At 37.3% G+C, this 24,303-nt stretch overlaps 5 protein-coding genes across 12 annotated transcripts; 2 read left to right on the top strand and 3 right to left on the bottom strand.

Annotated features, from left to right (window-relative positions):
• Nucleotides 1–1,441: 1,441 nt before the first annotated feature.
• Nucleotides 1,442–3,831, bottom strand: LOC116845387 (WD repeat-containing protein 74). Its single transcript, XM_032817978.1, has 8 exons — nucleotides 3,538–3,831; nucleotides 3,288–3,435; nucleotides 3,031–3,126; nucleotides 2,533–2,839; nucleotides 2,330–2,427; nucleotides 2,058–2,259; nucleotides 1,717–1,989; nucleotides 1,442–1,605 (listed from the first exon to the last, which is right to left on the bottom strand). Exons 1-8 carry the CDS (start codon nucleotides 3,593–3,595, stop codon nucleotides 1,537–1,539), a joined length of 1,251 nt encoding a protein of 416 aa, XP_032673869.1. The 5' UTR covers nucleotides 3,596–3,831; the 3' UTR covers nucleotides 1,442–1,536.
• A 2,718-nt stretch (nucleotides 3,832–6,549) lies between these two features.
• On the top strand, nucleotides 6,550–10,264 carry LOC116845349 (D-glucuronyl C5-epimerase B). The gene is made up of 6 exons (XM_032817913.1): nucleotides 6,550–6,720; nucleotides 6,900–7,559; nucleotides 7,894–8,022; nucleotides 8,103–8,819; nucleotides 9,058–9,245; nucleotides 9,328–10,264. Exons 2-6 carry the CDS (start codon nucleotides 7,350–7,352, stop codon nucleotides 9,857–9,859), a joined length of 1,776 nt encoding a protein of 591 aa, XP_032673804.1. The 5' UTR covers nucleotides 6,550–6,720; nucleotides 6,900–7,349; the 3' UTR covers nucleotides 9,860–10,264.
• Nucleotides 10,147–14,096, bottom strand: LOC116845351 (neurogenic locus notch homolog protein 1). Of its 2 annotated transcripts, none has more exons than XM_032817922.1 (7): nucleotides 13,949–14,096; nucleotides 13,474–13,587; nucleotides 13,253–13,381; nucleotides 12,868–13,041; nucleotides 12,366–12,619; nucleotides 11,998–12,220; nucleotides 10,147–11,698 (listed from the first exon to the last, which is right to left on the bottom strand). In XM_032817922.1, exons 2-7 carry the CDS (start codon nucleotides 13,568–13,570, stop codon nucleotides 11,331–11,333), a joined length of 1,245 nt encoding a protein of 414 aa, XP_032673813.1. In that variant the 5' UTR covers nucleotides 13,571–13,587; nucleotides 13,949–14,096; the 3' UTR covers nucleotides 10,147–11,330. The 2 variants fall into 2 exon arrangements, with proteins under 2 accessions (XP_032673813.1, XP_032673812.1); XM_032817921.1 differs by having other exon boundaries at nucleotides 13,474–13,591; nucleotides 13,949–14,093.
• Nucleotides 14,097–15,044: 948 nt separating this feature from the next.
• On the bottom strand, nucleotides 15,045–18,858 carry LOC116845350. 7 transcript variants are annotated; one of them, XM_032817914.1, is made up of 11 exons: nucleotides 18,618–18,858; nucleotides 18,107–18,358; nucleotides 17,794–17,964; nucleotides 17,606–17,703; nucleotides 17,329–17,523; nucleotides 16,918–17,103; nucleotides 16,711–16,809; nucleotides 16,526–16,635; nucleotides 16,220–16,445; nucleotides 15,757–16,136; nucleotides 15,045–15,644 (listed from the first exon to the last, which is right to left on the bottom strand). In XM_032817914.1, the coding sequence occupies exons 3-11, from the start codon at nucleotides 17,933–17,935 to the stop codon at nucleotides 15,560–15,562; spliced, it is 1,521 nt and encodes a 506-aa protein (XP_032673805.1). In that variant the 5' UTR covers nucleotides 17,936–17,964; nucleotides 18,107–18,358; nucleotides 18,618–18,858; the 3' UTR covers nucleotides 15,045–15,559. The 7 variants fall into 7 exon arrangements, with proteins under 7 accessions (XP_032673805.1, XP_032673807.1, XP_032673806.1 ...); XM_032817916.1 differs by having other exon boundaries at nucleotides 18,223–18,358; XM_032817915.1 differs by having other exon boundaries at nucleotides 18,651–18,858.
• Nucleotides 18,859–20,158: 1,300 nt separating this feature from the next.
• On the top strand, nucleotides 20,159–23,842 carry LOC116845369 (DNA-binding protein Ets97D). The gene is made up of 6 exons (XM_032817955.1): nucleotides 20,159–20,407; nucleotides 20,510–20,807; nucleotides 20,887–21,046; nucleotides 21,140–21,213; nucleotides 21,339–21,573; nucleotides 21,684–23,842. Exons 1-6 carry the CDS (start codon nucleotides 20,370–20,372, stop codon nucleotides 22,190–22,192), a joined length of 1,314 nt encoding a protein of 437 aa, XP_032673846.1. The 5' UTR covers nucleotides 20,159–20,369; the 3' UTR covers nucleotides 22,193–23,842.
• The last annotated feature ends 461 nt before the right edge of the window (nucleotides 23,843–24,303 follow it).

The following is a 24,303-nucleotide window of genomic DNA, read 5'->3' as shown; positions in this document are numbered from 1 at the left end:
TACAAAACGCGTTGCAACCTTGCGGAGTTGTCACGTTATACACACACCTTCTATACTTCTTAAAGACGCTAAAGGATTACACATTATAGCCTATATGCAGCAGCGCGTACAACCAATGGCCGCGCACTTGGCTTCGATATGACTTGTTACTTGTTGTTGAGAGCACACAGTAGAAATTGTCGGAGCAAGATACTTAGCTTTTCTTCGTTCGACATAATAATTAGAGGCGAGTCGACAGGAATTAGACGATCGAACTTGGTGCGCGCTGCATCTACGAACCAAGATACAAGCTATCGATGAGATATTAATGATAAATAAACTGTACAATAAATGATCAACCTAATCATGGTTAATTGTACGTAGTTGCTTCGCCAGTGCGCCACCCACCGATGAACCGAGCGAGCGTGCAACGTCCTTCTCCCTTGTACGACCCCTTGTTATCCTTTGTGAGTTCAAACCTAGACGAGTCGCCGAGTGATGCAACTTGCTGATGAAATTTTACTTTGCGGCAAAACGTTTCTTACTTTGCAGCTGCGTATGTGCTTAGATTGTTCCTCTTCTATCTCAAATTTTTTTTTCAGAGTTGTGTGATAGACTTAATTATGATATTTATACAATTATACAAATGAAAATTAGAGCGTGTATGTTGGAAGAGAGAGAGGATAGAGTATCTGTGGGTGTGTATGATTTGCTAATATAAAAATTAACAACTTAACCCTTTGACTGTGAATGACATGTATACGCGCGTGAAAAAGTCGTGCCACCAGTATGGATGACGTGTATACACACATTGAAGAAAAAAAAATAGTAAAACTATTGTTCTTTGCATATAAGTGAGTATCTATATGTTTTTGGGGTCGTTGAATTCGAATTTTATATCAAAATTTCAAAATTCCAAATAGTGGATTAAAAAATTTTTAAGTAAAAATAACATTTACATAATACTGCTGTCTGCCGAACCCGAAGTTATGAAACAAGGACGTAGCGGTTTTTGACTTCATTTTTATATATTTTTTTTTTATAATTTAAAAATTTTTTTGTTTTTTTTTTTTGTTCAGACGAAATGTCTGAACACCCACTTTCATGAAAATCCGATTATTTTCAAAATTTAGATCCGCCATTTTGGATTTTGAAATTTTGATATTAAATTTGAATTCAGTGATCTCAAAAATATATAAATACCGACTTTCATAAAAATCCGATTATTTTCAAAATTTTGACCCGCCATATTGGATCCGCCATTTTGATTTTCGAAATTTTGATGTCAAATTCGAATTGAGTGATCCCAAAAACCTTTATAATAATGTCATAAAGAAAATTCGACATTTTTTTCCAACACAAAAGCATGGCACTAGTCCATTTCTGTCTCCACAGTCAAGGGGTTAAACATAGCGGAAGAAATACGAAGAAGTCCATAAGGAACTGCTGCGAATTCATAATATACGTTTTAAAAAAACTATATATAACATATGTTTATTCGTAAGAAGTAACATTAGCAAATTCATAAATTGTAATTGAAATCTATTATCTTAATTATTATTCTATCTCTTTGCAAAGCCATGCTTGATCTTTCTTTTTCCTCTTTTGCATCGGATTTTGAGATACCTGCGTGGAGAAAAGGAAAAAGAAGAGTTACATAAACGCGACACAAGGTATTATTAGATGCAAGTGCAACTATAGTACGTTTGTAAATTAAGATTGTTGTCGAGTACTTACGATATCACGATCATTCGACGAGACTTTCTTTGCTGACTTGACAAGTTTCCGCTTTTTACCGACTTTTTCACTCTTATTACCCACTACTTGCATTTTGTTAAATAATTCGTCATATTCCGCTTCGCTAGCCACATCATCTGAGGATTGTTCGCCAACGCTACCGCCATTGTCACAACTGGATTCCGTTATGACTTTTTGATTATTTTCAGTGTTTGTTTCTATAGAGAAATCCGACCTCATTGCCAGACACGTCAGTCTCGATGTTAGGTAAATCTGCAATATAAAATGCGATAATAATTACAAGTTTCACATATTCTATTAAAACGCACGTTGGAAATTACATTTTTTAGAAGTTCTTTTGTATCGATATGATGTATCCGCAAATATCTATCCAAGCTGACGCTTGCGATATATGGATTACTCATACTACAAGCCACCCCGGTTACTCCACCGACGAATCCTTTGTATGTGTTTAATATTTTGCCTGGTTTTCTGAGATCGACGAGATTCAAATTACCTTTGCCAGAGCCTACTATAATGTGTCTGCAAGATAAGTTCAATTAATTTACATAGACAAGATATTTAATAAAATATATAAATTTCTTGCTCTTACTTTTCTTTTAGAGTAACGCACATACAGGTGAAAGCTTCATCTTGATGCGTTATATTTATTACAGGGCGCCTCTGCGCACGTGGGTCGTACAGGCGTACCTTTGTGGAATTATTAAATATTTTTGTGTAAAAAATATATTTTTACTATTATAAAAAGAGATACCATATGACAGTAGCTTTTGTATAAATCACTCTGATTCTTACATGTCCGTATCTGCCTACTGTGGCAATCTGTTGGGTTTCTGGCAGAAAATTCATATCGGATATCCAAATAGGTACCCTCAGTTCTAACCAATCATGCCGAAGATTTTTTTCATTGAATATCAACGCTTGCTTTTCCAAGTCATACAATTTGAGTATATGTTCCCGTCCTCCAGTGGCTATTACATTTCGTTGCACGCGAGAGTGACACATTCTGTCCAAATTTTCTCCAGCATTTATTAATAATTCCTCTTCTCTGTCTAATCGCCACAGAGTCACTTCACCAGAGTTGACTGCTGTCAGAATTGACCTAAGAGGTAAAATCAGACTGTATTATGAAATAATATCAGTGTACATTGATATATATATATATATATATATATATATATATATATATATATATATACACACATATTTTTGTATAAAATACATTATACTTAGTACATAATACATAGTACTTAAAGTACATTACATTTAGTATAAAGTACAAAATAACTTTACCCATCATATTGTGATATTCCATTAATACTGCCTTTGCCTGTGTTACAAAGAAATGAACATGTAAATCTAGAACTCTCAGAGTCATAGATTTTTACTCTGTAACAAAAAAATTTGATCAAATCAAAATGTTTCAGTTAGGAAATTTTATAATGAATAATTTTGTTAAATAGTTATATTTCCCTGTATATTTTATTTTATAGGGAAATGAAAAAAATTGAACATTCCTTTTACTATAAAAATTCTTGATTTTGTATCACCTTCTGTTTCCCTTTACACCACATGCAATTAAAATATCTTTCTCATCATCATCACCCCAGGAGACAGTAGTCACTTGATCACTCTCCGTGATAGAAACTAAGTCCTGTATATTCTTAATTATATTTGCTTTTTTTTCAATTTTTATTCCTGTAACAGATGTATTATTATTTGACTTTATTTTAGCTTCTATATAACCTATATAACAATGTAACTTACGACAATGATTTCAAAATGAGTATTTGTAATTACCTTTGAAAATACCTGATTTACCACCCACGAAAACGTTAAAATTGTCTTTGTAGCTCATTGTAGATGCAAAACAACATGTATATATATAAAATTCATGTAAGCACACACGTGTGAGGAGCTTTAAAAACTAAAAAATTACGCATGCGCTTGTCATACAAGAAACTGACAAGTGTCGTATAGCTACAATATAATATATATATACATAGCCAAGAATACGATCCATTAAACACTGCAAACGCTTTGAAGCGCTTTGAGGTCGTTCTACATTAGTTGCAAGCAGTCAACTAATGATCGCATGATCGCAAGCAGCACTATTTCCGGTTGTAAGCTAGTCGCAAGCAGTAATCGCAAGGTTTGCAAAAGTCCAAAGTTTGCGCCTCTGCGATGTTGCGACAACCAATCAGTGTCGAGCTCTGCATATATAGGTTTATAGCGTCAACTTTATCTGTCTGTTCTTGGGTGTTTACGATAATTCGAGTTGGAGTTAGTACGAGTTAGTTTCACTAGAGTCGAAAAATATGATAGGCACAAGCATCTAGTATTTTCATGATTCATGACAACTCAATGCTGTCCGATAAATCGAGTAGAGTTAGGATAACATAGTGGATAGTATATGTATAAGAATTAACAATATCAGGTAACATAGTTTCGTAAAATATATAACAATAATATTACGAATCAATGAGTTGTTACATTTTAGAAAAATTAGAAGCACTAAATTAAATTATGAAAAGATATCATGTATTTGTAAAATATTCAATAATAACAGATTAATAATAGGTTAGAATAATTGTTTTCTACTTTTGAATATTTTACAAATACATGATATCTTTTCATAATTTAATTTAGTGCTTCTAATTTTTCTAAAATGTAACAACTCATTGATTCGTAATATTATTGTTATATATTTTACGAAACTATGTTACCTGATACTGTTAATTCATATACTATCCGCTATACTACCCTAACTCTACTCTACTCGATTTATCGGACAGCATTGAGTTGTCATAAATCATGAAAATATTAGATGTTGTATCTATCATATTTCTCGGCTCTGGTGAAACTAACTCGTACTTACTCCAACTCGAATTATCGTAAACAGCCCTTGTTTGTTCGCTTCCATATTTAAATGTAAGTAGCTCTGCTAAATAATAACTTTCTATTAGATAATTTTAATATTGACAATGCATATCAACGGCAACGCATTCAATCAATACAATACGTTTTCTTGATGAGTATTATATATTGATGAGCTTAATATACCATTGTTTATATATATCGTTAATATTAAGATTATCTAATAGAAAGTTACTATTTAATACGCGTATCACGTGCACGATGTAAACCAAGCCAATGTATAGTTCACGTTACGTATACTGGAGATTTTCGCATGCGTATCTCATTCGTCAAGAATCGGGCCTCTGGGCCCCTATTCTTGAAATAGTTGCGTATACGTAAGTTTTACTACGCAGGTTTAATCATACTATAAAATAGCTGCGCAATGAAAATTACGTATACACAAAAATATAAGAGGATCTTCTTATATTTTTCACCTTATTCTTTTCTATGCACTTTATTTTTATTTATTCGTGTTATTTTCATTTATTTACTTATTTTTCAATTTTATGCTGTGTACTTTCGTTCTACACTGTTTATTATTTTATATATATGTACACACGTATATGTCAAAAGACTCCGCGAACTCATTCAAGACTTCAATATGTGGCTGGGAGCACCTAGGCCGTGTTCCGTTTCATGTATATGCGCGCATTTATCTACAATTCACGTCACATATATTATAGGGAATGCGCGCATAATGTGTGAAACGGAACACAACCCTTACTTTAGTGTCCCTACGCCATTTCTTATCCGCGAACTCATAGAGATTTACAATTTCAATAGTGTTGGCAATTTACAGATTTTGATGTTCTGCTACCTAGGGGTTTTCGTTGGTACCAACGTATTCCCCATCTAGTTTTCGGCATAATGTCGCGTAACCAAGTTCAAATATAAATCCTATCGTATTTTATCGTTTTTATCTGGTTATAAACGATTTCGTATTCTATAGGAAACTACCCGGGAAAAAAGTTTATAACTCCTTCTAGCTCTTACGGAAAAACAACATATGGATTGGCTTTCGCGCGGACTTCCACCGCGCGGCAAGCATTACCGCGTCCTGTGTGCAGGAGCTATTAAGCCAGCGACACACGGTGCTTGTTTTCGTGCTGGATTGCTTGCTGGATGGAGATACTCTGTTTTGATTGGTGTATTTCCATCCATCTTCAGAAATGCACCAATCAGCAAGCAATCCAGCATGAACAAGCACGTATGCCGCTGGCTTTACACTGACCCTGTTCTTTTTCGCTGCACTATTGCCTAGTGCAATAAGTTAAAGTGAGAAAACATATATGTGTCTACATATATGTGCAGTTCAGCAGTGCAGCGAAAAAGAACAGTGGTCTGTTTTTTTCAGCTACACTGCTAAACTGGTGCAATAAGTTATGGATCCTGCACACAGGACGCGGTAATGCTTGCCGCGCGGCGGAAGTCCGCGCGACAGCCAGTCAATATGTTGTTTTTCCGTAAGAGCTAGAAGGTTATTACTGAAAGCAGCATATTGATTGGCTGTCGCGCGAATTTCCGCCACGTGGCAAGCATTACCGCATCCTGTGTGGGGTGTATATCAGTTGGACACGGGGCAATTGGACACAGTCCAATCACAAGTCGCTGTTCAAAGGGACCCTACAATTGTCTCTAATCACACGGTGCTGTGATTGGCTGTGTCCAAATACACCGTGTCCAAGTGCACCGCTCCCTCCTGTGTGTAGGAGCCATTAGAATGAGAAAAAATATACTTGTCTCACTTTAACTTATTGCACCAGTTCAGCAGTGCAGCTGAAAAGAACAGACCACAGGTCTACTGTCCAGTTCAAGTGCAATCCCAGTGCAGCTACAACGAACAGACTTTTTGAATAATAAGAATGAGTATATATATATATATATATATATATATATATATATATTATGTGCACACCAACGCAATATCATACACACACACACACACACCCTATGCAACTGACACTCATCAAACTCTATCACTCAATAGTTTGCCGGTAATGGCTGAATCAATTTTTTTTTATTATTGGGTATGACGAGATTAAAGTAATCTTTAAAAATATATATGTAAGTCTCGATTATACGCATAAATTAAATCATACAATGCAATAAATTCAGTGAAACCAGTCGAAAAATTTTAGGCTAGGGACACAACAGTATATTTATAACATATCGTCAATATATCGAGAATAATATTTCTCTTCTCTCTCTGCTACGCATTTTATTATATAAGTGATTATAATCAGTTTCAGAGCTGTTTGCTAGTGAGGAATGCGACCAATAACCGTTGATTATAATTTTACAATAACTCAGCATATTGTGACGATCGTGAAAAATTGTTTTAATGCACCGTGTGTTGCATCTTAAAAGTCTACTGAAAGTGACTAAATTTTTCACCTCTGAACGGTATCTTTCGAAAAAGTCGCAATTTGTTTGCATACATTCAACAGAAAGATACAAGTACTCTGGATTGTGAACAAGTGAATTTTTATTGATGCTACAATGTTATGGATTATCGGCACTAAAAATGGATTCTGAGAAATCGCCGGGACAACACTGTTGAGACACCACTTGATATAATATTGTAAAATGATAAAAAAGTTGTGACGTTCAATTGTAATAAATTTACAACTGGCTTTAATAACTACATGTTAATCTAACATGTAGTTTACCAAGCACATGACAGCTGCTGTTATATGCTGCAGATATTAGTATATTGCAATGCATATGTCTACGAAGAGATGTTTGGTATCGATAGGTTATATATGATGATGCGACTGAATTTCAAGACAATCTTATTTGTATTGATTGTCGCTACGTTGAGCTCTTTACTTACATCATGGAATAATTGTGGAGGCAGTTTATTATTTCATGCCTCAGACTGGAGAACAAAGTATCAACATAAGGTAAGATTAAAGAGATTCATCTTGGTATTTTTTAAGTAACTAATACTACTATAAGAGCCATATATGATCTATATATGATCTATATAACTGTATTAGGTGTTTTGGTTACACATTGTCTAAACATTATCTAATACAATTATATGGGTCATATATAGATTTTCTATTGTTGATTTATTTGTCAAACAAACCAACTAGTTTTGGCTGTCATAGATCTAATATTAGTTACTTTTAGATTTTATTCTTAAAGCCTTACTAAAATATTTCTTATTTTTTGGTATTCTTTATCATTGATATGCGATAACACATTTCTAAAATATCATATATCTTAATACAGGATCGTTTGAGCACGGAATCAGGATATCAAGAGATAGATTGCCACATCAATGGCGATTACTCAATAGGATGTCGCAAGGAGGGTGATGAAGTATATATACCATTTTCATTCATCCACAAATACTTTGAAGTTGGTATCTGATTGAGCTCAGCTTTAAATTATATTATTACTAAATACACGCATTATAACAATTCGATATAATGTTGTAGATTTATGGAAAATTAGCTACTTACGACGGCCTAGAGAGATTCGAATGGTTGCATAGTTATTCGAAAATCGTAAGTCCTAAGGGAAAGTATGATTCCCGAGGTGTATTTATGACTTTCGAGAATTACAATGTCGAAGTCAGGGACAGAGTTAAGTGTATCAGCGGCGCCGACGGCGTTCCGATCTCGACGCAATGGGAGAGCCAAGGATATTATTACCCCACGCAAATTGCTCAATTTGGATTATCGCATTATAGTAAAAACCTAACAGAGCCGGAACCGCATAGAAAGATAATCGAGGATGCCGATAAGATCAAGCAGAACTGGAATGTTTCTCAGGGCTCGCTCTTGGATAGAGTGTACGACTCGCAGGCGAACAGTCACGTCTTGAAATTTGCAACGCCGCAGACCAGCATGTCCGGGATCTCTTTGAGTCTGGATCACGTTCTGGACTTTGTTTTGAAGTGGGATTTCAATGTGAAGAATAATGGCAGTGTCGTGGTTATGCTGCAGTCAAGAGAGAAAAAGGAAATGTATTATCTTTACTACTACGCTACCAGTAATACAGTATTGTATAATCATGATAATCACGTGTATTATGGAATTGGGCAAATTAATCACCAGTGGAGACGCCTCACTAGAGATCTCGTAGTTGATCTACAAAAAGGTCTTTATTTGAACGACAAGAGTAGGAAGAAAATACCCCGCTCCAAACTAAAGGTAATAAAGGTCAAATGGCGCGTGCTATAACAATATCACTTTATTATTGGATGTTTTCCATTTGGTAAAACAAGTCGACACAAATATCATCTTTGTGCGTATTCAGTGAGTAACAAAAATAAGAATGATGTTTATATCGACTTGTGCTACTAAATGGAAAGCACTCACTGATCTCTTCTTTGCCCAAGAAGGAATACTCTTAATAGTTTGGGAATAAATTGTAAATTTTATATGATAGATAGTTCAGATTACTCTGTACGGTTCCGGTATGATCGACAATATGACATTATCAACTAGCGAACACATGGAGCAATTTTACGACGCGGCGAGGTGGTTCGTCGCTAATCAGAATGTCACCTCCGGAGGTTGGCCGAATCCCGTCAGGAGGAAAGTGGCGTCTGGAATGGCTATTCTCGAGCCTGGATGGTATGAATTACTGCAGTATATCTTTATACATATGTATATAGTAATGGTGGAGCTAGTTTTACATGGAACAAATTGTTTGCAGGTACTCCAGCATGGGTCAGGGTCACGCGATATCGGTGTTGGCGCGCGCGTATTACCATTCCGGAGAGGCGAAATACCTGCAGGCTGCCATCAGAGGCTTGCGGCCTTTCAGATTGTCCTCTGCCAAAGGAGGTGTGGCTGCATTATTCTTAGGCAAATACATTTGGTATGAGGAGTATCCCACGACACCCTCCTCTTTCATACTCAACGGTTTTATTTATTCACTCATTGGCCTCTATGATCTAAAGAGTATAGCGATGGGTAAGGACGCGGAGGAAGCGTCCAGACTCTTCAATCAGGGTATGACGTCGTTAAAGAATATGTTAACGTTGTTTGACACTGGCTCTGGTACGACGTACGATTTACGTCATTTTACGCTAAAAACGGCACCAAATTTAGCCAGGTGGGATTACCATTCTACTCACATCAATCAACTACTTCTTCTCCATTCTATCGACAACGATCCTATTTTCATCACGACCGCGGAGAGGTGGATTGGTTACATGAACGGCAAAAGAGCGGCGCATAATTAATCGCGTAGTTAGACAATATTCCATTCCCCATATTTCCTTTCTTTCTTTCTTTCTCTTCCCCCTTTATTTATTTCGATCGTTTCTGTTCGTTCGTGTCTTGTAAATTAATCATTGCCTGCATAGAGGCATAAGTAGCTTAATTGTTCATCCAGCAGACTGAAAAAAATGTTTTCTTTTTATATAATTTTTATTTTGTATCGACGCGAGATTATATAATCTTAGTCACGTGATTGAATGAGAGGAACAATATGCGCAAACAGTATGAAATAAAAAAAAAACTAAGAGACTAATGAAATAATATACTGTGTTAATATATTGTTATAGTTACAGGAAGAACGAAGAGTAACACAATGCCTGTGTCCTTAACGTATTTGTAAGAAAGAAGATTTATAGAAAAAAAAAAAATTCAATTATAGTCGAACATACCGAAGCGGACGATATATGACTATTTCGAAATTAACGAACTTTGCAAATAACGGTGCTGCCAATACTTATAATAACGAGTAATAGCGTAATTATTGGATTCTTAGCGTCGTGTAACGTGTAATATGTAAAAAAAATCGCGATTATTTATTTTTTAATAGTACACTAGTAAGTAATGTTTTCCTAAATTTCTCAACTAGTTTTATAACGACCCGCACTCCATTTACCAAGTGGACATAATGTTGAATTATTCAATAAAAATTATTGTTTAGATGTACAAGGATATCTCTTCTCTCCCTCTCAACAATTAGTGCACTACACGTTATACGCGAATGTCGCATGTGGGACGGACAAGGACAGGCTGGAGAAGTGCGATTGTAGAGCGAGTATAAAATCTCGGCAGTATAAATCTCGTCATCGCGTGTCTATTATTATCATTATCGTGAATATAAACGAGATCCATAAACGGCTGGTTGTAGCCCAAAAACAGAACGTACATGTGAGATCCGTGATGTTTTCAAAACGCGAGGATTAGAAGACTAGTATAGCATTACGAAGGTAAGGTTGCTCTGTTTATTACGATTTCGGCGAGAAGTAGGCGAATCCCAAAGAATCGAGGCTCTTGCTTCCTCGCCTCTAATTTGACTGACTACTTCAGTCGAAGGGGTCAGTAGGGGGAAAATATATTTCCCTTTAAGGGTCAAAGGGAATATATTTCCAACATTTTACAAATTTTTTCTTAATTGACTGCACAAGTATCATTTATCATATCTTTTATTTTGCAAGAATGTTGAGTATATATTTCCTCGCTTCTGACGCGTCAGTAACGAAGAAGGTCGAGGCGAAGTAGCATGAGCCTTAACAAGACTTGACCGAACGACGTGTCCTTCGATAAATCCTCCGTTCTCGATCATCTCCTTCCGCTCTGATTTTCCGCGCGAGCATTGAATGACAATGAATTAAGATGCGCGTACAAGATGCACATTAAATTAGAATAAATTAGACGGTTTTGCAAAGAGCGTTTAAAAGCGCAGTTCGCCTTTTGTGACTAGTAGCGGTAACGGTAGGCACGGCCGTAATTGTACACGGACTTGCTCTCGATGGGGTTGCAGGTGTACAGAGCGTCGCCCCTGGTCCCGTCCGGACACGTGCAGACCGCGATATGACGTCGGGCCGTACACGTGGCGGTCGAGCCGCATTCACGACCAGTGCACGGATTCTTGCACGTGAAGTCGATGCACGCCCGATTGTCGGGACACTCGCTGTCAGTGAAGCACTCCCCGCGCTGGCAGCTTGTCAAAGCGTTACCGATGTAGCCGGTGGGACACGTGCACACCGGCCTCTCCTTGCCGGTGTTGTCGTGACCCGGCGTGCAGATCGCATTCGAGCCGCAGGGATTCGGCTCGCAGAGATCACCTGAAAGTGAGAAACGACGTTTCTGTAGTGCGATCGGAAAACCGAGCATTGGGATGGTAATAATTTCTAAATAGCAAGACTTGCGGAAACAGATCTTACGTTTGCTACAGATTTTTCTGCAGTTTATTAGCAAGAATACATAAAGATCCGCATGGAGAGAATATTATAGCTTTTTTCAATTATCTATTCTAACTTCTTTTATCGGGATGCTATCGGGTTAGCTATTGCTAACATCTGTTTATCGGGATAGCTTCTTCCATTTCCTGCTCAAAAAGAATAATAGGTGATCTGATGCTTACGTGGCTCAAACGGTCTGCAGCTCACAAAAGGATTGCCAGTCATGTGCTTTGGGCAACTGCAAACGGGGGTGATGCTGCGTAGGTGGCAGTCGGCGTTCACTCCACAAACGCCGTCGCATGGATTCACGCACTTCTGATAGAGACAGGCGGGCTTGCCCGTCGGGCACTCGGAGTGGGCGGTGCACTCCGGTCGGCACGAGACGTACGGATTTCCCAGCCACGTCTGAAATAGAAGAACAGGTTTCGTACTCGACTCGGGCTTCTGTCATCGGCCCATTACGTCAGACCTCTATAACTCTATCACTGAAGGATAAGACATCCTCTTTTCCTACGAGGAGGAGGAAGGGAGAACATGATTTTTCGCTCACCTTCGGACAGGTGCACCTGCCTTGGTGATTGATGACTTCGCATTCCGCGTTCTCGCCACACTTGCAGGGGTTTTCGCATCTGAATGACGACGAGCACGAAAGGTGATGAGGGCACTCGCTGTCGCTCTCGCACTCGTGACGACAGCCAGCCAAAGGCGAGCCTCTGTAACCCGGTAGACAAGTGCAGACCGGTACTTCGTTGATCACCTCGCACTGGGTGTTCTGCCCGCATGGGCTCGGCTTGCAGGCAGCTTCTACATCGCGATTGAATATCATCGGTGAGAAGTTGTTTGAATTTTTCTAGTTCAGAATTACGCTGCTCGAGACAAAATTGCATAAGAATAAATTGCAAATTTGCTAAAGCTTAGGATCAGAGATATATTGGAGAAATATTCGACATTGTCTAAAATTCCTGGGGCGAAATCTCACTTAAAATATAGACAAATTTTAGCAAAGATTTTAGCAAAATTTTACGAAATTTGTCATTTCATGTTTTACATACGAGGATCCGCGACGTGGCAGCCCGTGAACGGATCGCCGACGTGTCCTGGTAGGCATACGCAGGTGCCTACATGGTTCCTGGTGTTACAGTTCGCGTTGGCGCCGCACAGACCGATGCAGGGATCGATGCATCTGTTATCCGTGCACACTTTACTATATGGACAATCGTCGTTGACTGAAACAGACACACCGTTCAAATTTGCAAGGAGACGATTACTCTTCGACTACGACTTGCGACTACGTTCAGATCAGTTTGACTTGAATTAAGATGAACTTTCAAGAAACATCTCAAAGATGTCTAAAAGACGTTTAAAAAAACATCCAAAAGACATTTGAAAAAAATATGATATCTTTTCTTCGAGAAGCGTGTATGGGAAATTGCTCACTTAAACATTCGACTCGTATACAGTGCGCAAGTGGGTCTCCCATATGTAGATTCAGGCACGAGCAGACCGGTCGTCCTTCGCTTATGGTGCATCTCGCGTTGGTTCCGCATGTGTAGCTGTCGCAGCTGCCTGCACACGGGGATGCCGATGATTCAACAGTCATGTTCCGAACAACCAACTCGAGCTCAGCTCGCTTATTTTCGCATGATACGAGTACTTACTAGACGTGACTACACGCGATTGGAAGTACTGACTGCCGTTGACCAACACGGCAAACAGAGACAGGAGCAAGACTGCGGCTTGCGTAGGAAAAAACATCTTGTCGTCGTTCCAAACTACCTGCCGACAGTTAACGACGGTAATAATGACAAAAGGATGTTTCGATCAATGAGCGCTCTTTTTCGAATCGTGAACGACAATACGAGCTATCGCGCGAGATTCTTCGAGACTCGAAAGTTTGAAATTTCGCAGAGCATTCGCGCGTGATAGAAGTCGCAATGACTCTTAGGGCTAAGACAGAGAACGAGGCGTAAGCACTTAAATCTGTCGTAGTCGTGGACGTAAAGCAAGACAGAGAAAACCGTAAACGTAACCGCATTCACATTAGCCTTTCACAACTTACGTTTTCGATACTTCAATACGACTACGACAGATTTAAGCGCTTACGTCTCATTCTCCGCCTTAGCCTTTACTCACCTTGTCAGACGCGTGAGAGCTCGTCCCCGGTGCTGATGCGGAAAGGACTAACCGAGTTAGCCGCGGCCGCGGAGATGATGAAGACGAAAGCGAGGATACGAGGCTGGCCCCACCATCCGCGACCTTCGGCCCCACTTCGAATTTCGCCCACGCAGCGCGCGATTCCGATTATTTTTCAAGGTGCTTGATAGAGTACCACGCCCACGTGTATTAGTAAATACACGTTCGGTTCCGCTTAATTCGCAGCCGTTCTCTTGGCCTGACTATCGAACGCAGAATTATTCTGAGAATCTTTCTAACGAACGTCACGTCTAAATGTCACGAGTGAAAGACACCCGCGACTGGATCCTCTGTCGGGATTAGCAGTCATTTCAGGCATTGCAACAACACTTCGGTCACCGCGTGTACGAGACAATGTGAGCCGATCGGTCAAAACAGGTATGACTAACCACATACTGCAGTTTCTCATGCGGAGTCTCACGACGAGCGTATCCTTTCGCGCCAAACATGGTTCTCCAGGGATAATCGCTCTCGATCGGACTGCAACGTCGAAGTAGATCCGGCAGGGATCTTGCCGTTCCGTTATGGGCGCCATATATCTCAAATATAGTGTTTCATTGTCGAATTTCAAGGGAAAATCGCGACGCGTCCAGCGCAAGGTAAGAATGCGGCTCGAGCAAAAAGAAACGCCGCTGACGTTATGCAGACGACGCGTGAGAAGAAAAAAGAGTTCATTATGTAAACGAGCCCATTATTATGTTAAGTATTGCTTAGCGATCGTATGTCTCGTATTTTTTCGCAGTTTTTCGTCTGAAACCATGCGACACGATGTTGCAAACCGCGAGATGGAACTCCAAGTTATTCGCATATTTATGGGATTGTTGTCGAAAATTCGTTCGTCGAAACGCTCGACATTTTCGCTCGAGCAGCGCATTCTTGCGCCGAAGACATGTCCGCGAATTCACGAGCAAAATAGTCGAACGCTTATTTACGACTTGTCAGAATTCGAAACGTTCTGCAGCCGTAATTGAAGAACGGAATGTTATACAGATATACTATTTAATCCAAGCTCGGTCGGATGTATAAAACGACATCATATGCGAATTGTCATATATTTATGAAACTTTGTAAAAATGCGTATACATAATTTTAAATAAACGAAAAATATATTTAAAACTTGAAGCATATATATATACACACACATATATATATGTATATATGTATACGCACGTTTGTATTACTACTACCCACATACACATCAACATATGTTTTCTGTACATATGACGGAACTCGATGAATTGAAAGGAAGATTATATAGTGCAATTTTTTCGTACGAAGCAGAGCGTGATGTGTATTATGGTAGCGATATATCCTTTCTACGTACATATACTTCTTTATGTTCTAAAGAATATCGTGTATATAATTATTTCGCGCGCGTTGCACACAATATGATCTCATATCAGAACTACGATATTCGCGTCAGACCGGCAATTTATGATGACCGTGTGCAAACGCAGAATCTTCAAGCGAATAATTACGTATTTATAGCGAGACTCGAGGTGTTAACATTATCTCGTTTAGACGTGTCTCGCTTTGCTTGCTGGAGGAGCTTTACTTGGATTTGTCTCTCAGGAACTCCTCGTAGGCGGTTGCAATTTCATCGTCGTAATTGTAATCTATATAATCGTCGAGTGCACTGTAACACATTACACAGTAGCATATTAATGTATACTCCTAAACAATTTATTTATAGTAACAATTGTGTCAAATTATTTATCTGAAATATGAATATCTGAAATTTCACGTACTCCTGTTCTATGTGGTCATGAAGAAACTTGCTTTCTTCCTCTGTGAGTATAATCTGCCCATCGGGACCGTATACCAACGCATCGTCCGATTGGGATACTACCGTGCTCGTTTTCGATGAATTAAAAGCAGGTGCGTAATTAGACGCGCTTGGCTCATTCGACACTTGCTGCATTTGATATAGTGTAGAATTGGTTCTGAACGAATCAGAATGAGATGGGTCTCTACCCCAATTTTCATTTCGCGACTCTTGCATCCTGTGTGCCGTGTTTCCTACTGACGTGTTTTGTTGTCCTCTATTTGCAAACTCCGTTAACGTTTGCATCATATTTTTGAGCTCTACGCTCTTGCTCTTATCCTTTTCTAATCGCTGCCCTGCCAACTACGCGATACGCCGAAAGGTCAGAAGTAATAGTAGTAGGAATCAAAGATCGTTTAAATCGTCATTGTTATACTTTAGCTTACTTTGAGCGCTTGGTATATATATTTAGCAATGTTCGACGTGGGTTTTTTTAGTATTTTGGTGATGAACTCTATCAAAAGCCCTCCTAAGGTGAAAGCAAAAGTCTCGTCCATCTGAGCAACCAATTCGGCTAAAAATAATATCAATCCGTGACATTTCTTTTGGTCATAGCTATCGTCGGACACGCGCTGCCACACGAACTCTTGCATACGGGTCTCTAATAGACACCTAATATCCAAAAAATATCGTTGACGCACAAGTTTTATATAGCATGTTTAAGTACATTTTTTGTGTATATTTAGACTCACGAGTAATGTAAGATATCCCTAAATAATAATTGCTCCTCGGACTCTGAAGTGTCATCGAAATACGTGCAAAATCGGGCTCCGTTATACCGAAAATTACTTTCGTCAATGGACTGAAAACACAGAGTAATGAAATAATACGCGATGTATAGAATTTAATGTAAAATAATATACAAAAAGTTCTGTACAAGATGAGTATAGTTGGTTTGTTTGTACTGCTCGCACTTTTCGCATTCGATTTCCTCGCTCTTGCTTTTTTCAGTGTTCAAATATACGTCTGTCTTGTTCTAAGTGCGAAAAGCGTAAGTAACAAGAACAAACCTATCCAGGTGTGTATCTTCATAAAGCTTGTACAACGTGAATAGCTGAGTTTATCTAACTAAAAGTAAACATACCCAATTAATGATGCTCGTCACAAATATTCGCAGATAACATATGTTGCCTTCTCTTCTAATATTGTTTACAAATGATGGAACCAAATTATCGAATTCACCAGGACTCCTAGTTATAGTACATATGATCCTTTCAAGTTCAAATATTGTACGATTAAAATCGCTTACATTCGTGTCTACTTCCCGTTCCTGTTCGGAACATTCTTATATTATAGGAATGCCTTGTATCAACTCCACAAAATTAAGTGAGATTATATATACAATGTTAAGTGAAATTTTATATATATATATATATATATATATATATATATATATATATATACATATATATATATATACATATACATATATATATATATATATACATATATATATATATATATATATATATATATATATATAAATTATATTTACCTTGCCATCAGAATAATTTTGATACTCATAGTTTGTATTAAAATTGTTACAACTGTTTGCTTGTGATTCCTGTATGTCTAAGCATTGTTGTAAAGATATATCAGAAGTGTTATCTTCTATCAGACCAGGTCCAGGGTTTATATTAGGTGGTGCCGCACGAGCTGCATCAATTCTGTCTTGTACTGACTTAGGAAACTATCAGCAGATTAATTACAAGTTAACTAATTACTTATAATAATGATATAAATATAGAGACAGATAGTACTATCTCGTTTACCTTTGGAATAAATACAGCTGCATTTACGGATAATTTAGATTGTTTCCTTCCAGGAGTTTGCTCCGATCCATATTCTGTGCTCCTTGAAGCAACAGAATCTACACACAAGTGAATAATTTTTTATTTTCAAATCAGTCATATTGAAAAAGTTACACAAACATTGTTATATAAACAATGTTAAAGCCAACCTAGAGATTGATTGCTAGATGTAATATGCGGTCTCCTAAGTCCCACGTTATCTGTTTGTACCCAAGTCATATTTCCACGGCCTATACCTGGTAACTTTGAATCTCTATAGATATCTTTCTTATCTCCTTCCAAAGGATCCATCTTCTTTTGAGAATGTTTTATCAAAAATGCTGTAAAAATCAAAAGATTAGAGACCAGATTAGAGATAGATATAGATTGAAAACTGGTTTAACATTTATTTAATAAGAGGATAATAATATCCAGCAATTATAAAGAGATGATATTCAGCTGAACTAATACATTGACTCTTACCATCAAATTAAACTGTTCAAATTTATCAAATCAAAATGTTCAGATTGTTTTAGTTATTATTGTGTGATCTTTAATAACTTTTCTTTCTTCTTCGTCACAAACAAGTTATTGCTTACTGTGAAAATATATCGCGTTTCACGCGAAATATCGACTCGTAACTAAGCTAATGATCATAAGCTAATGGTCGTAATCTCCTTTATTTTTCCACACAGCCCAATTAGTTTTGGCGAAAATCGATTTTGTGAACTTCGACTGAAAACATGTTTGAATAAAAATTCAATTTCAGAGCAAAAAGGATTGCAAAGCAACATCTGTGTTCGGCTCAACTCAAAATTAAACCTAACTTAACCTAACTATCGATAGGACGTCGATATTTGCAACTTCCCATTACATTATTTTCATCAATTATATTCATATGAACTTATCACTCTATAACTATCCTATACGAATGTAGATATGTATTGATATAAATCATTGACATAGTATTAAGATAAGAAATATTTATACAAACGTGTAGTATGATGGTCGTCAGCACAGAACTTACATCAAGTTCTCTCTCTCTCTCTCTTTCTGGTTGCAGCTTAGCTCGGTGGCCCTTTCACCAACGAACTTACATCAATTTATACCGTTAATCGCACAACTATACCGTATTTGCAATCGTAATTTCGTAACAGTGAAGTGCATCATACGCGATACATTTATCGAACGTAGTTCACAATGTGAATCTTGCATAAGGGCCTGAGCACAAACTTTTGCATAACGCAAACGCATAAGGGAATCAACCAATCAGAAATCTTTATTTCCCTCTCCAGGATAGAAATGAATGACTCTGATTGATTGATTTCCTTATGTGTTAAAGGACGTCTACATTGGAAGTAAATAGCAAGAAGTAGGAAGTAAGAGTAAGAAATTGACCAACCACAGTCGAATGTGAGAAGAATAATTAACTATGATTGGTCAATTTCTTATTCTTACTTTCTACTTCTTACTGTTTACTTCCAATGTAGACGTCTCTTTAGAGTCAACTAATCCGAATGTTTTATTCACTGATTGCTTTAAGGGACGTCTACATTGGAAGTAAACAGTAAGAAGTAGGAAGTAAGAATAAGAAATTGACCAATCATAGTTAATTATTCTTCTCACATTCGACTGTGGTTGGTCAATTTCTTACTCTTACTTCCTACTTCTTGCTATTTACTTCCAATGTAGACGTCCCTTTATTCTGATTGGTTGTCGTAATCACTTACATCCACGTTCACGCAATTGTAGAATGGGCTTAAGAGTGAAAATGTAAAAAATTCAATTAATGTAAATAAATTTATTAGCTATTTTCAGATAATTCACACTTTCAAAGGACGTCCTAAGAATATTCTGATGACGTCCCTCCGTCCTGAAAACGTCTTCATGTATTTTGAAAAATTTGTGTTGTTTGGAGTATGCAACGGGCATTATGGCTTCTGCACACAGGACACGGTAAAGCGTCTTCTACAATGGCAGTAGGAGTAGTAGTAAGAAATAAGCAGTAAGCAAATTGACCAATTCCATTCTCACGTTTCAAAAATAATCGATTGTGATTGGTCTATTTACTTACTGCTTATTTCTTACTACTACTCCTACTGCCATTGTAGAAGACGCTTTAAAGCTGGTGGCACGTAGAAAACTTAAGCGGTAAGACGTAAACAGTAAGCGAATCAGCCAATCACAGTCGTTGATTCTTGGACGTAAGAAGAATCAACAACTGTGACTGGTCAATTTGCTTACTGCTTACGTCTTACTGCTTAAGTTTTTCTGTGTGCCACGGTCCTAATGCTTGCCGCGCGGCGGAAGTTTGCGCGACAGCCAATCAATATGTTGCTTTCCGTAATAACCTTCTAGTTCTTACGAAAAACAACATATTGATTGGCTGTCGCGCGGACTTCCGCCGCGCGGCAAGCATTACCGCGTCCTGTGTGCAGGAGCCATAAAAGTGTGAAAAGTACAAGAAACTCGAACGAACCTTTTAACTTATTGCACCAGTTCAGCAGTGCAGTTGAAAAGAACAGACCACTAAGAACAGACCACTTGTATCTGGTTATTCGTAGAGCAATGGCGTTGGGCCACTTAAGTTATAGTGCGCTCAGCCAATAATTGAAGTCTGAAGTCTATCTGGTTATTCGTGTATTGTGGATTATGCGAAATGATCGAAATGTTGTTGACGCGTACAACAATTTTGTTTAGAGCTGCGTGAAAGTGTTAATGTGGATTGTTTACATATTCAATTATTATGGAATCGGTTAATTGCCGTAGGGTTACTAGTAAAAGGTTAGATTTTGATATTTTGATTTTTCTTTTGTCTTGAACATTGTCTAACATAAGTTAAAGCTTATCTTTGATAAACATTCACATTTACTTAATCTATTTTAGTAATTTCGTTGACGAGGATTCTTATGCGATGATAAAGCGCATAAAACTGGAGCCAGACGCAATGTTGACACAGGATGATGACATCATGACACAACTGCAACAAGATAGCTCAGATTTGGAGGTTGAACCCAGTTTCTCATTAGAGGGAACCACAAATGATGACGAGGAATATATAGTGGCAATACTAATGCAGCACATGGAAATAAGAGAACCTTTATCGACATTAAGAAGTTTGTTAGAATCAAAACTTCAAATTGATTTATCAGAATATTCGTTTTGGTTGCAAGATGCACAGATGGTAATAAATAAAATATGTGTATTTATATTTATTTTTATCTCCTTAGCTTCGAATTTATAATATATGTCTATTATAATAGTTGGAGAGTGATAAAACTTTAGCAGCTCAATGCATCGAAGGACAAGGAGTGGTTCAAGTTAGTGTACAAGTAAAGATCACGAGAGATAATGAAAAACGTATCAATATAGTGGATGTTCTTAAGCCAGCAGAAAATTATATTGAACTTGAGGAAACTAATTGTATGTTTGAATTTAGATTATTTTTGCAAATAAAAATATAAGATTTTCTAGACTTAGTAAATAATATGTTTTTGTTTTTTTTATATAAAACAGCACCATTGCCTGCCAAGAAGAAGAAACGGCAAATTATGAGATGGATGGTAGATCCACATTACAAAAAAGAGCAGGTAAAGTATAGTAAAAAAATATATATTATCAAGATGTTTTGTAGAAAATTTTATATTCCATTTTCTGTCCAACAAAACTTTTATATATGTCATTTAAAGATACACGTGTTTTCTTTCTTCATAAGGATCGTTTAAAAATACCAGCTGACCCAAGAGATTGGTCAGAGGCACATGTTAAACATTGGCTGCAATGGGCTGTTAGACAATTCAATTTGGTATCGTTACGATTGGCTGATTGGAACATCACTGGAGAGCAACTATGTAACCTCACACTGAAAGACTTCCAAGCTAAAGTGCCTCTTGACCCAGGAGATGTATTTTGGACGCATTTAGAACTTCTCAAAAAATGCAAGTTTGTCGGTATGTTATTGAAAAGAAATCCTTTATATTACAAATCGATAAACAAATGAGAAACTGTTTTCATTATATCTAAATTTATTCATTCTAGTAATACTGTTGTTTTTTTGCAGCTGTAATGCAAAAAGATGCGCCAGATGACGAGAACGAAATCGAGAAACCCATGAAAGTGCGTAGTCCAAAAGCGGCAAGATCGCGAACGACGGTAGACCAACAACCGCATGTTGGTATACCAGTCGACAACGCCGACTCCACTACGTTCACTTTAGCCACTTCCAATCGATCCGTTAACAATGGCCAAATACAATTGTGGCAGTTTCTATTAGAATTACTAACGGACAAAGAACATAGAGATGCGATTCAGTGGATCGGGACCGAGGGAGAGTTTAAGCTTAGTCAGCCGGAAGCAGTCGCCCAGTTGTGGGGAGCACGCAAAAACAAACCGTCGATGAATTATGAGAAACTGAGTAGGGCGCTTCGATATTATTACGACGGCGACATGATCTCGAAAGTTCATGGTAAACGATTTGTCTATAAATTCGTTTGTGACTTAAAGCAGTTGCTGGGCTACTCGGCCGCGGAGCTTAGTAGACTTGTTGAGGAAGAGAGAAGGTATACTTGATAAAATCGTATTCTTACGTATATTTCTACAGCTGTTACTGATAAAATAGCTCTCTCAACATTTTATTCGACACAGCAACTTCAACAAATAATTAGGTATAACACATTTTCTATTTTAACATTTTATTTAATATATAATAATTTGAGAACACTCTTGAGAGAATAATTGTGCTCGATGGGAAATTGGTATAACTTGAAAGCTTGTATATTAAAGTAGTTATTTCTGACAATTTCTTTTGCCTTTTGAACATTACGTGACGTAACTTTTTTGTTACCTGTGAGTTTGAATGGGCACTTAGGTACGTCACACTTTGAGAATATTTTAAGAATAACATCATATCAACATACATAAGCAACAAGCAGTTAAACGTATGAATTAAATATATAAATAATATTTATGCAACTACGTAGATATATTTTAATATAAATTAGTAGAATTCACTCTTTATTAAGTATTCTAACACTTGCAAGTCTAATCGTATGAAAGTGTTTAAAATGAAAACACATAAGTGACTACTTCATATTTATTTCACACCGGCAATTATATCATCGACATTTAGGTACATGTGTACATATACAGTATAGAGAGACTAACAATTTTTCATGTCTTCTGTTTTTCTAAGACAAACAGATTCACCTTCTTTATTGCATATATACGATATTGTGTACATATAAGTACTCACGTATGTACATATATAAATGTTTTAGAGTAGGTGTCTCTGATTACAGTCTTTTGGACAACGACGAATGCTGATCCATTGTTATACTATTTCTTGAATTCACCGTTATGTGAGATCGATTTAAAGATGTTGCATTATATAATGATATAGAAACATAGTTAAGAAAAGACCGTTAAATCTGTAAGGGAACATTTAGTCACAACAATCATATATTTTTATAGGAAAAATATGTTAAAACAGAATTTGAAGTATGTATCGAAAATCTATAAATATTTTATAAAATACGCTTTGATATGATAATATTGTAATATGAAGCATTTGAATAAATGACACATATCGTGTAGTGTTGCAAAATATTAGTTCGTACCATTGTCGATAAAATTACGATTTAAAATGTTATTTTAAATGATGGTACGGCAATTGATATTACACTACAGATATGTGTAGCATGTAAAAAGGAAATGATCAACACTATCTTTTTATATGTAGGTGCGTTTATTTGTACTAAAGAAATCTTATTTAAAGAATCTTATTCTGTATTGTATTTTCTAAGCAATGGATTTTTGAGTAATTTTTATTACATACACTGACATCAACAGAACTGGGTATAGATTTACAACTGGGGTAAGGTTTACAAATTTTCTGCGTACTTGTAATTTTATTTACACGTCAATTGTGAATAGTCATATATTATTTATATAAAAATTAAGATTGGACAACAATAACACAGTCAGGAAAAAAGCTTGCAATCCTCTCGATAAATTTCAAAATGCATCCAAGAAAACTTGTCTTTTGAGAATTACTAAAAAAGAAAAAAGATCTTATTGGATACGAGTATGTGACGAAACCTATTGAAAAAAAAAAAAAAGAATTGCATTCTTTTTTCCAATGAATATACGATACAAGGCGCTTCAGCTTGACCTGAGATGAAATTATATGACGTAAATATATGAGCATCTTGCGAACAATGATTTTGACAGTACTGTCACTTCATCACACAGACAGACGCAACCTCACGCCTCTCTCATTCGATTCTTAGAGTTACACACACACAGGTTAAATGTGAAGCGTAGCTCGCCAATGAGTGCAGTGTAACGCAAGCCACTCGTTCTTCAATCGTATGACATATTGCACAACGAAAATAGACGCGGAATACGCGAATGCGCCGCGGTAAAAGTTGTCGTAGCCGTTTGTATCTCTGTTGTTAGGACTGACTTTTGATCGGCAAAAGGCAGCACTCATCGCCAATACCAGAGAATCTAGCCTGTGAGATATCGGTCGCGACGTCACAAGTTAGGGTCTCAGGGAACCGGCGACGCGGCAGGCTTTACAATCAGCCCGCCCGCCATTGCCCTTTTTTCTTTCATTTTTTTTTACCACGCTTACCGCTTTCATTCTCTCTCCATCTCGTCCTTTCTCTTCATTCTGCCTT

This window comes from Odontomachus brunneus, unplaced genomic scaffold (assembly GCF_010583005.1).
Source record: "Odontomachus brunneus isolate Ranch 3 - 2012 unplaced genomic scaffold, Obru_v1 Obru_scaffold_051, whole genome shotgun sequence".
Lineage (NCBI taxonomy): Eukaryota > Metazoa > Arthropoda > Insecta > Hymenoptera > Formicidae > Odontomachus > Odontomachus brunneus.
The sequence above is the reverse complement of the archived record's forward strand: the minus strand, read 5'-3'. Positions and strand labels throughout refer to the sequence as shown.

What these genes read in the sequence shown, in the direction of transcription:
- LOC116845369 (XM_032817955.1), top strand. Translation starts at nt 20,370, where the DNA reads ATGGAATCGGTTAATTGCCGTAGGGTTACTAGTAAAAG. An exon ending in CACATTACAAAAAAGAGCAG is followed by an intron (nt 21,214 to 21,338) that starts GTAAAGTATAGT and finishes TTTCTTCATAAG; the next exon opens with GATCGTTTAAAAATACCAGC. An exon ending in CAAAAAATGCAAGTTTGTCG is followed by an intron (nt 21,574 to 21,683) that starts GTATGTTATTGA and finishes GTTTTTTTGCAG; the next exon opens with CTGTAATGCAAAAAGATGCG.
- LOC116845387 (XM_032817978.1), bottom strand. Translation starts at nt 3,595, where the DNA reads ATGAGCTACAAAGACAATTTTAACGTTTTCGTGGGTGGTAAATCAGGT. An exon ending in GGAATATCACAATATGATGG is followed by an intron (nt 2,840 to 3,030) that starts GTAAAGTTATTT and finishes TTTACCTCTTAG; the next exon opens with GTCAATTCTGACAGCAGTCA. An exon ending in TGCGTTACTCTAAAAGAAAA is followed by an intron (nt 2,260 to 2,329) that starts GTAAGAGCAAGA and finishes CTTATCTTGCAG; the next exon opens with ACACATTATAGTAGGCTCTG.
- LOC116845350 (XM_032817914.1), bottom strand. Translation starts at nt 17,935, where the DNA reads ATGGATCCTTTGGAAGGAGATAAGAAAGATATCTATAGAGATTCAAAG. An exon ending in AGGGATATCTTACATTACTC is followed by an intron (nt 16,446 to 16,525) that starts GTGAGTCTAAAT and finishes TTTGGATATTAG; the next exon opens with GTGTCTATTAGAGACCCGTA. An exon ending in ATATATACCAAGCGCTCAAA is followed by an intron (nt 16,137 to 16,219) that starts GTAAGCTAAAGT and finishes CGTATCGCGTAG; the next exon opens with TTGGCAGGGCAGCGATTAGA.
- LOC116845349 (XM_032817913.1), top strand. Translation starts at nt 7,350, where the DNA reads ATGCTGCAGATATTAGTATATTGCAATGCATATGTCTACGAAGAGATG. An exon ending in TCATCCACAAATACTTTGAA is followed by an intron (nt 8,023 to 8,102) that starts GTTGGTATCTGA and finishes ATAATGTTGTAG; the next exon opens with ATTTATGGAAAATTAGCTAC. An exon ending in GCTATTCTCGAGCCTGGATG is followed by an intron (nt 9,246 to 9,327) that starts GTATGAATTACT and finishes AATTGTTTGCAG; the next exon opens with GTACTCCAGCATGGGTCAGG.
- LOC116845351 (XM_032817922.1), bottom strand. Translation starts at nt 13,570, where the DNA reads ATGTTTTTTCCTACGCAAGCCGCAGTCTTGCTCCTGTCTCTGTTTGCC. An exon ending in TATACGAGTCGAATGTTTAA is followed by an intron (nt 13,042 to 13,252) that starts GTGAGCAATTTC and finishes TGTCTGTTTCAG; the next exon opens with TCAACGACGATTGTCCATAT. An exon ending in GCAGGTGCACCTGTCCGAAG is followed by an intron (nt 12,221 to 12,365) that starts GTGAGCGAAAAA and finishes CTTCTATTTCAG; the next exon opens with ACGTGGCTGGGAAATCCGTA.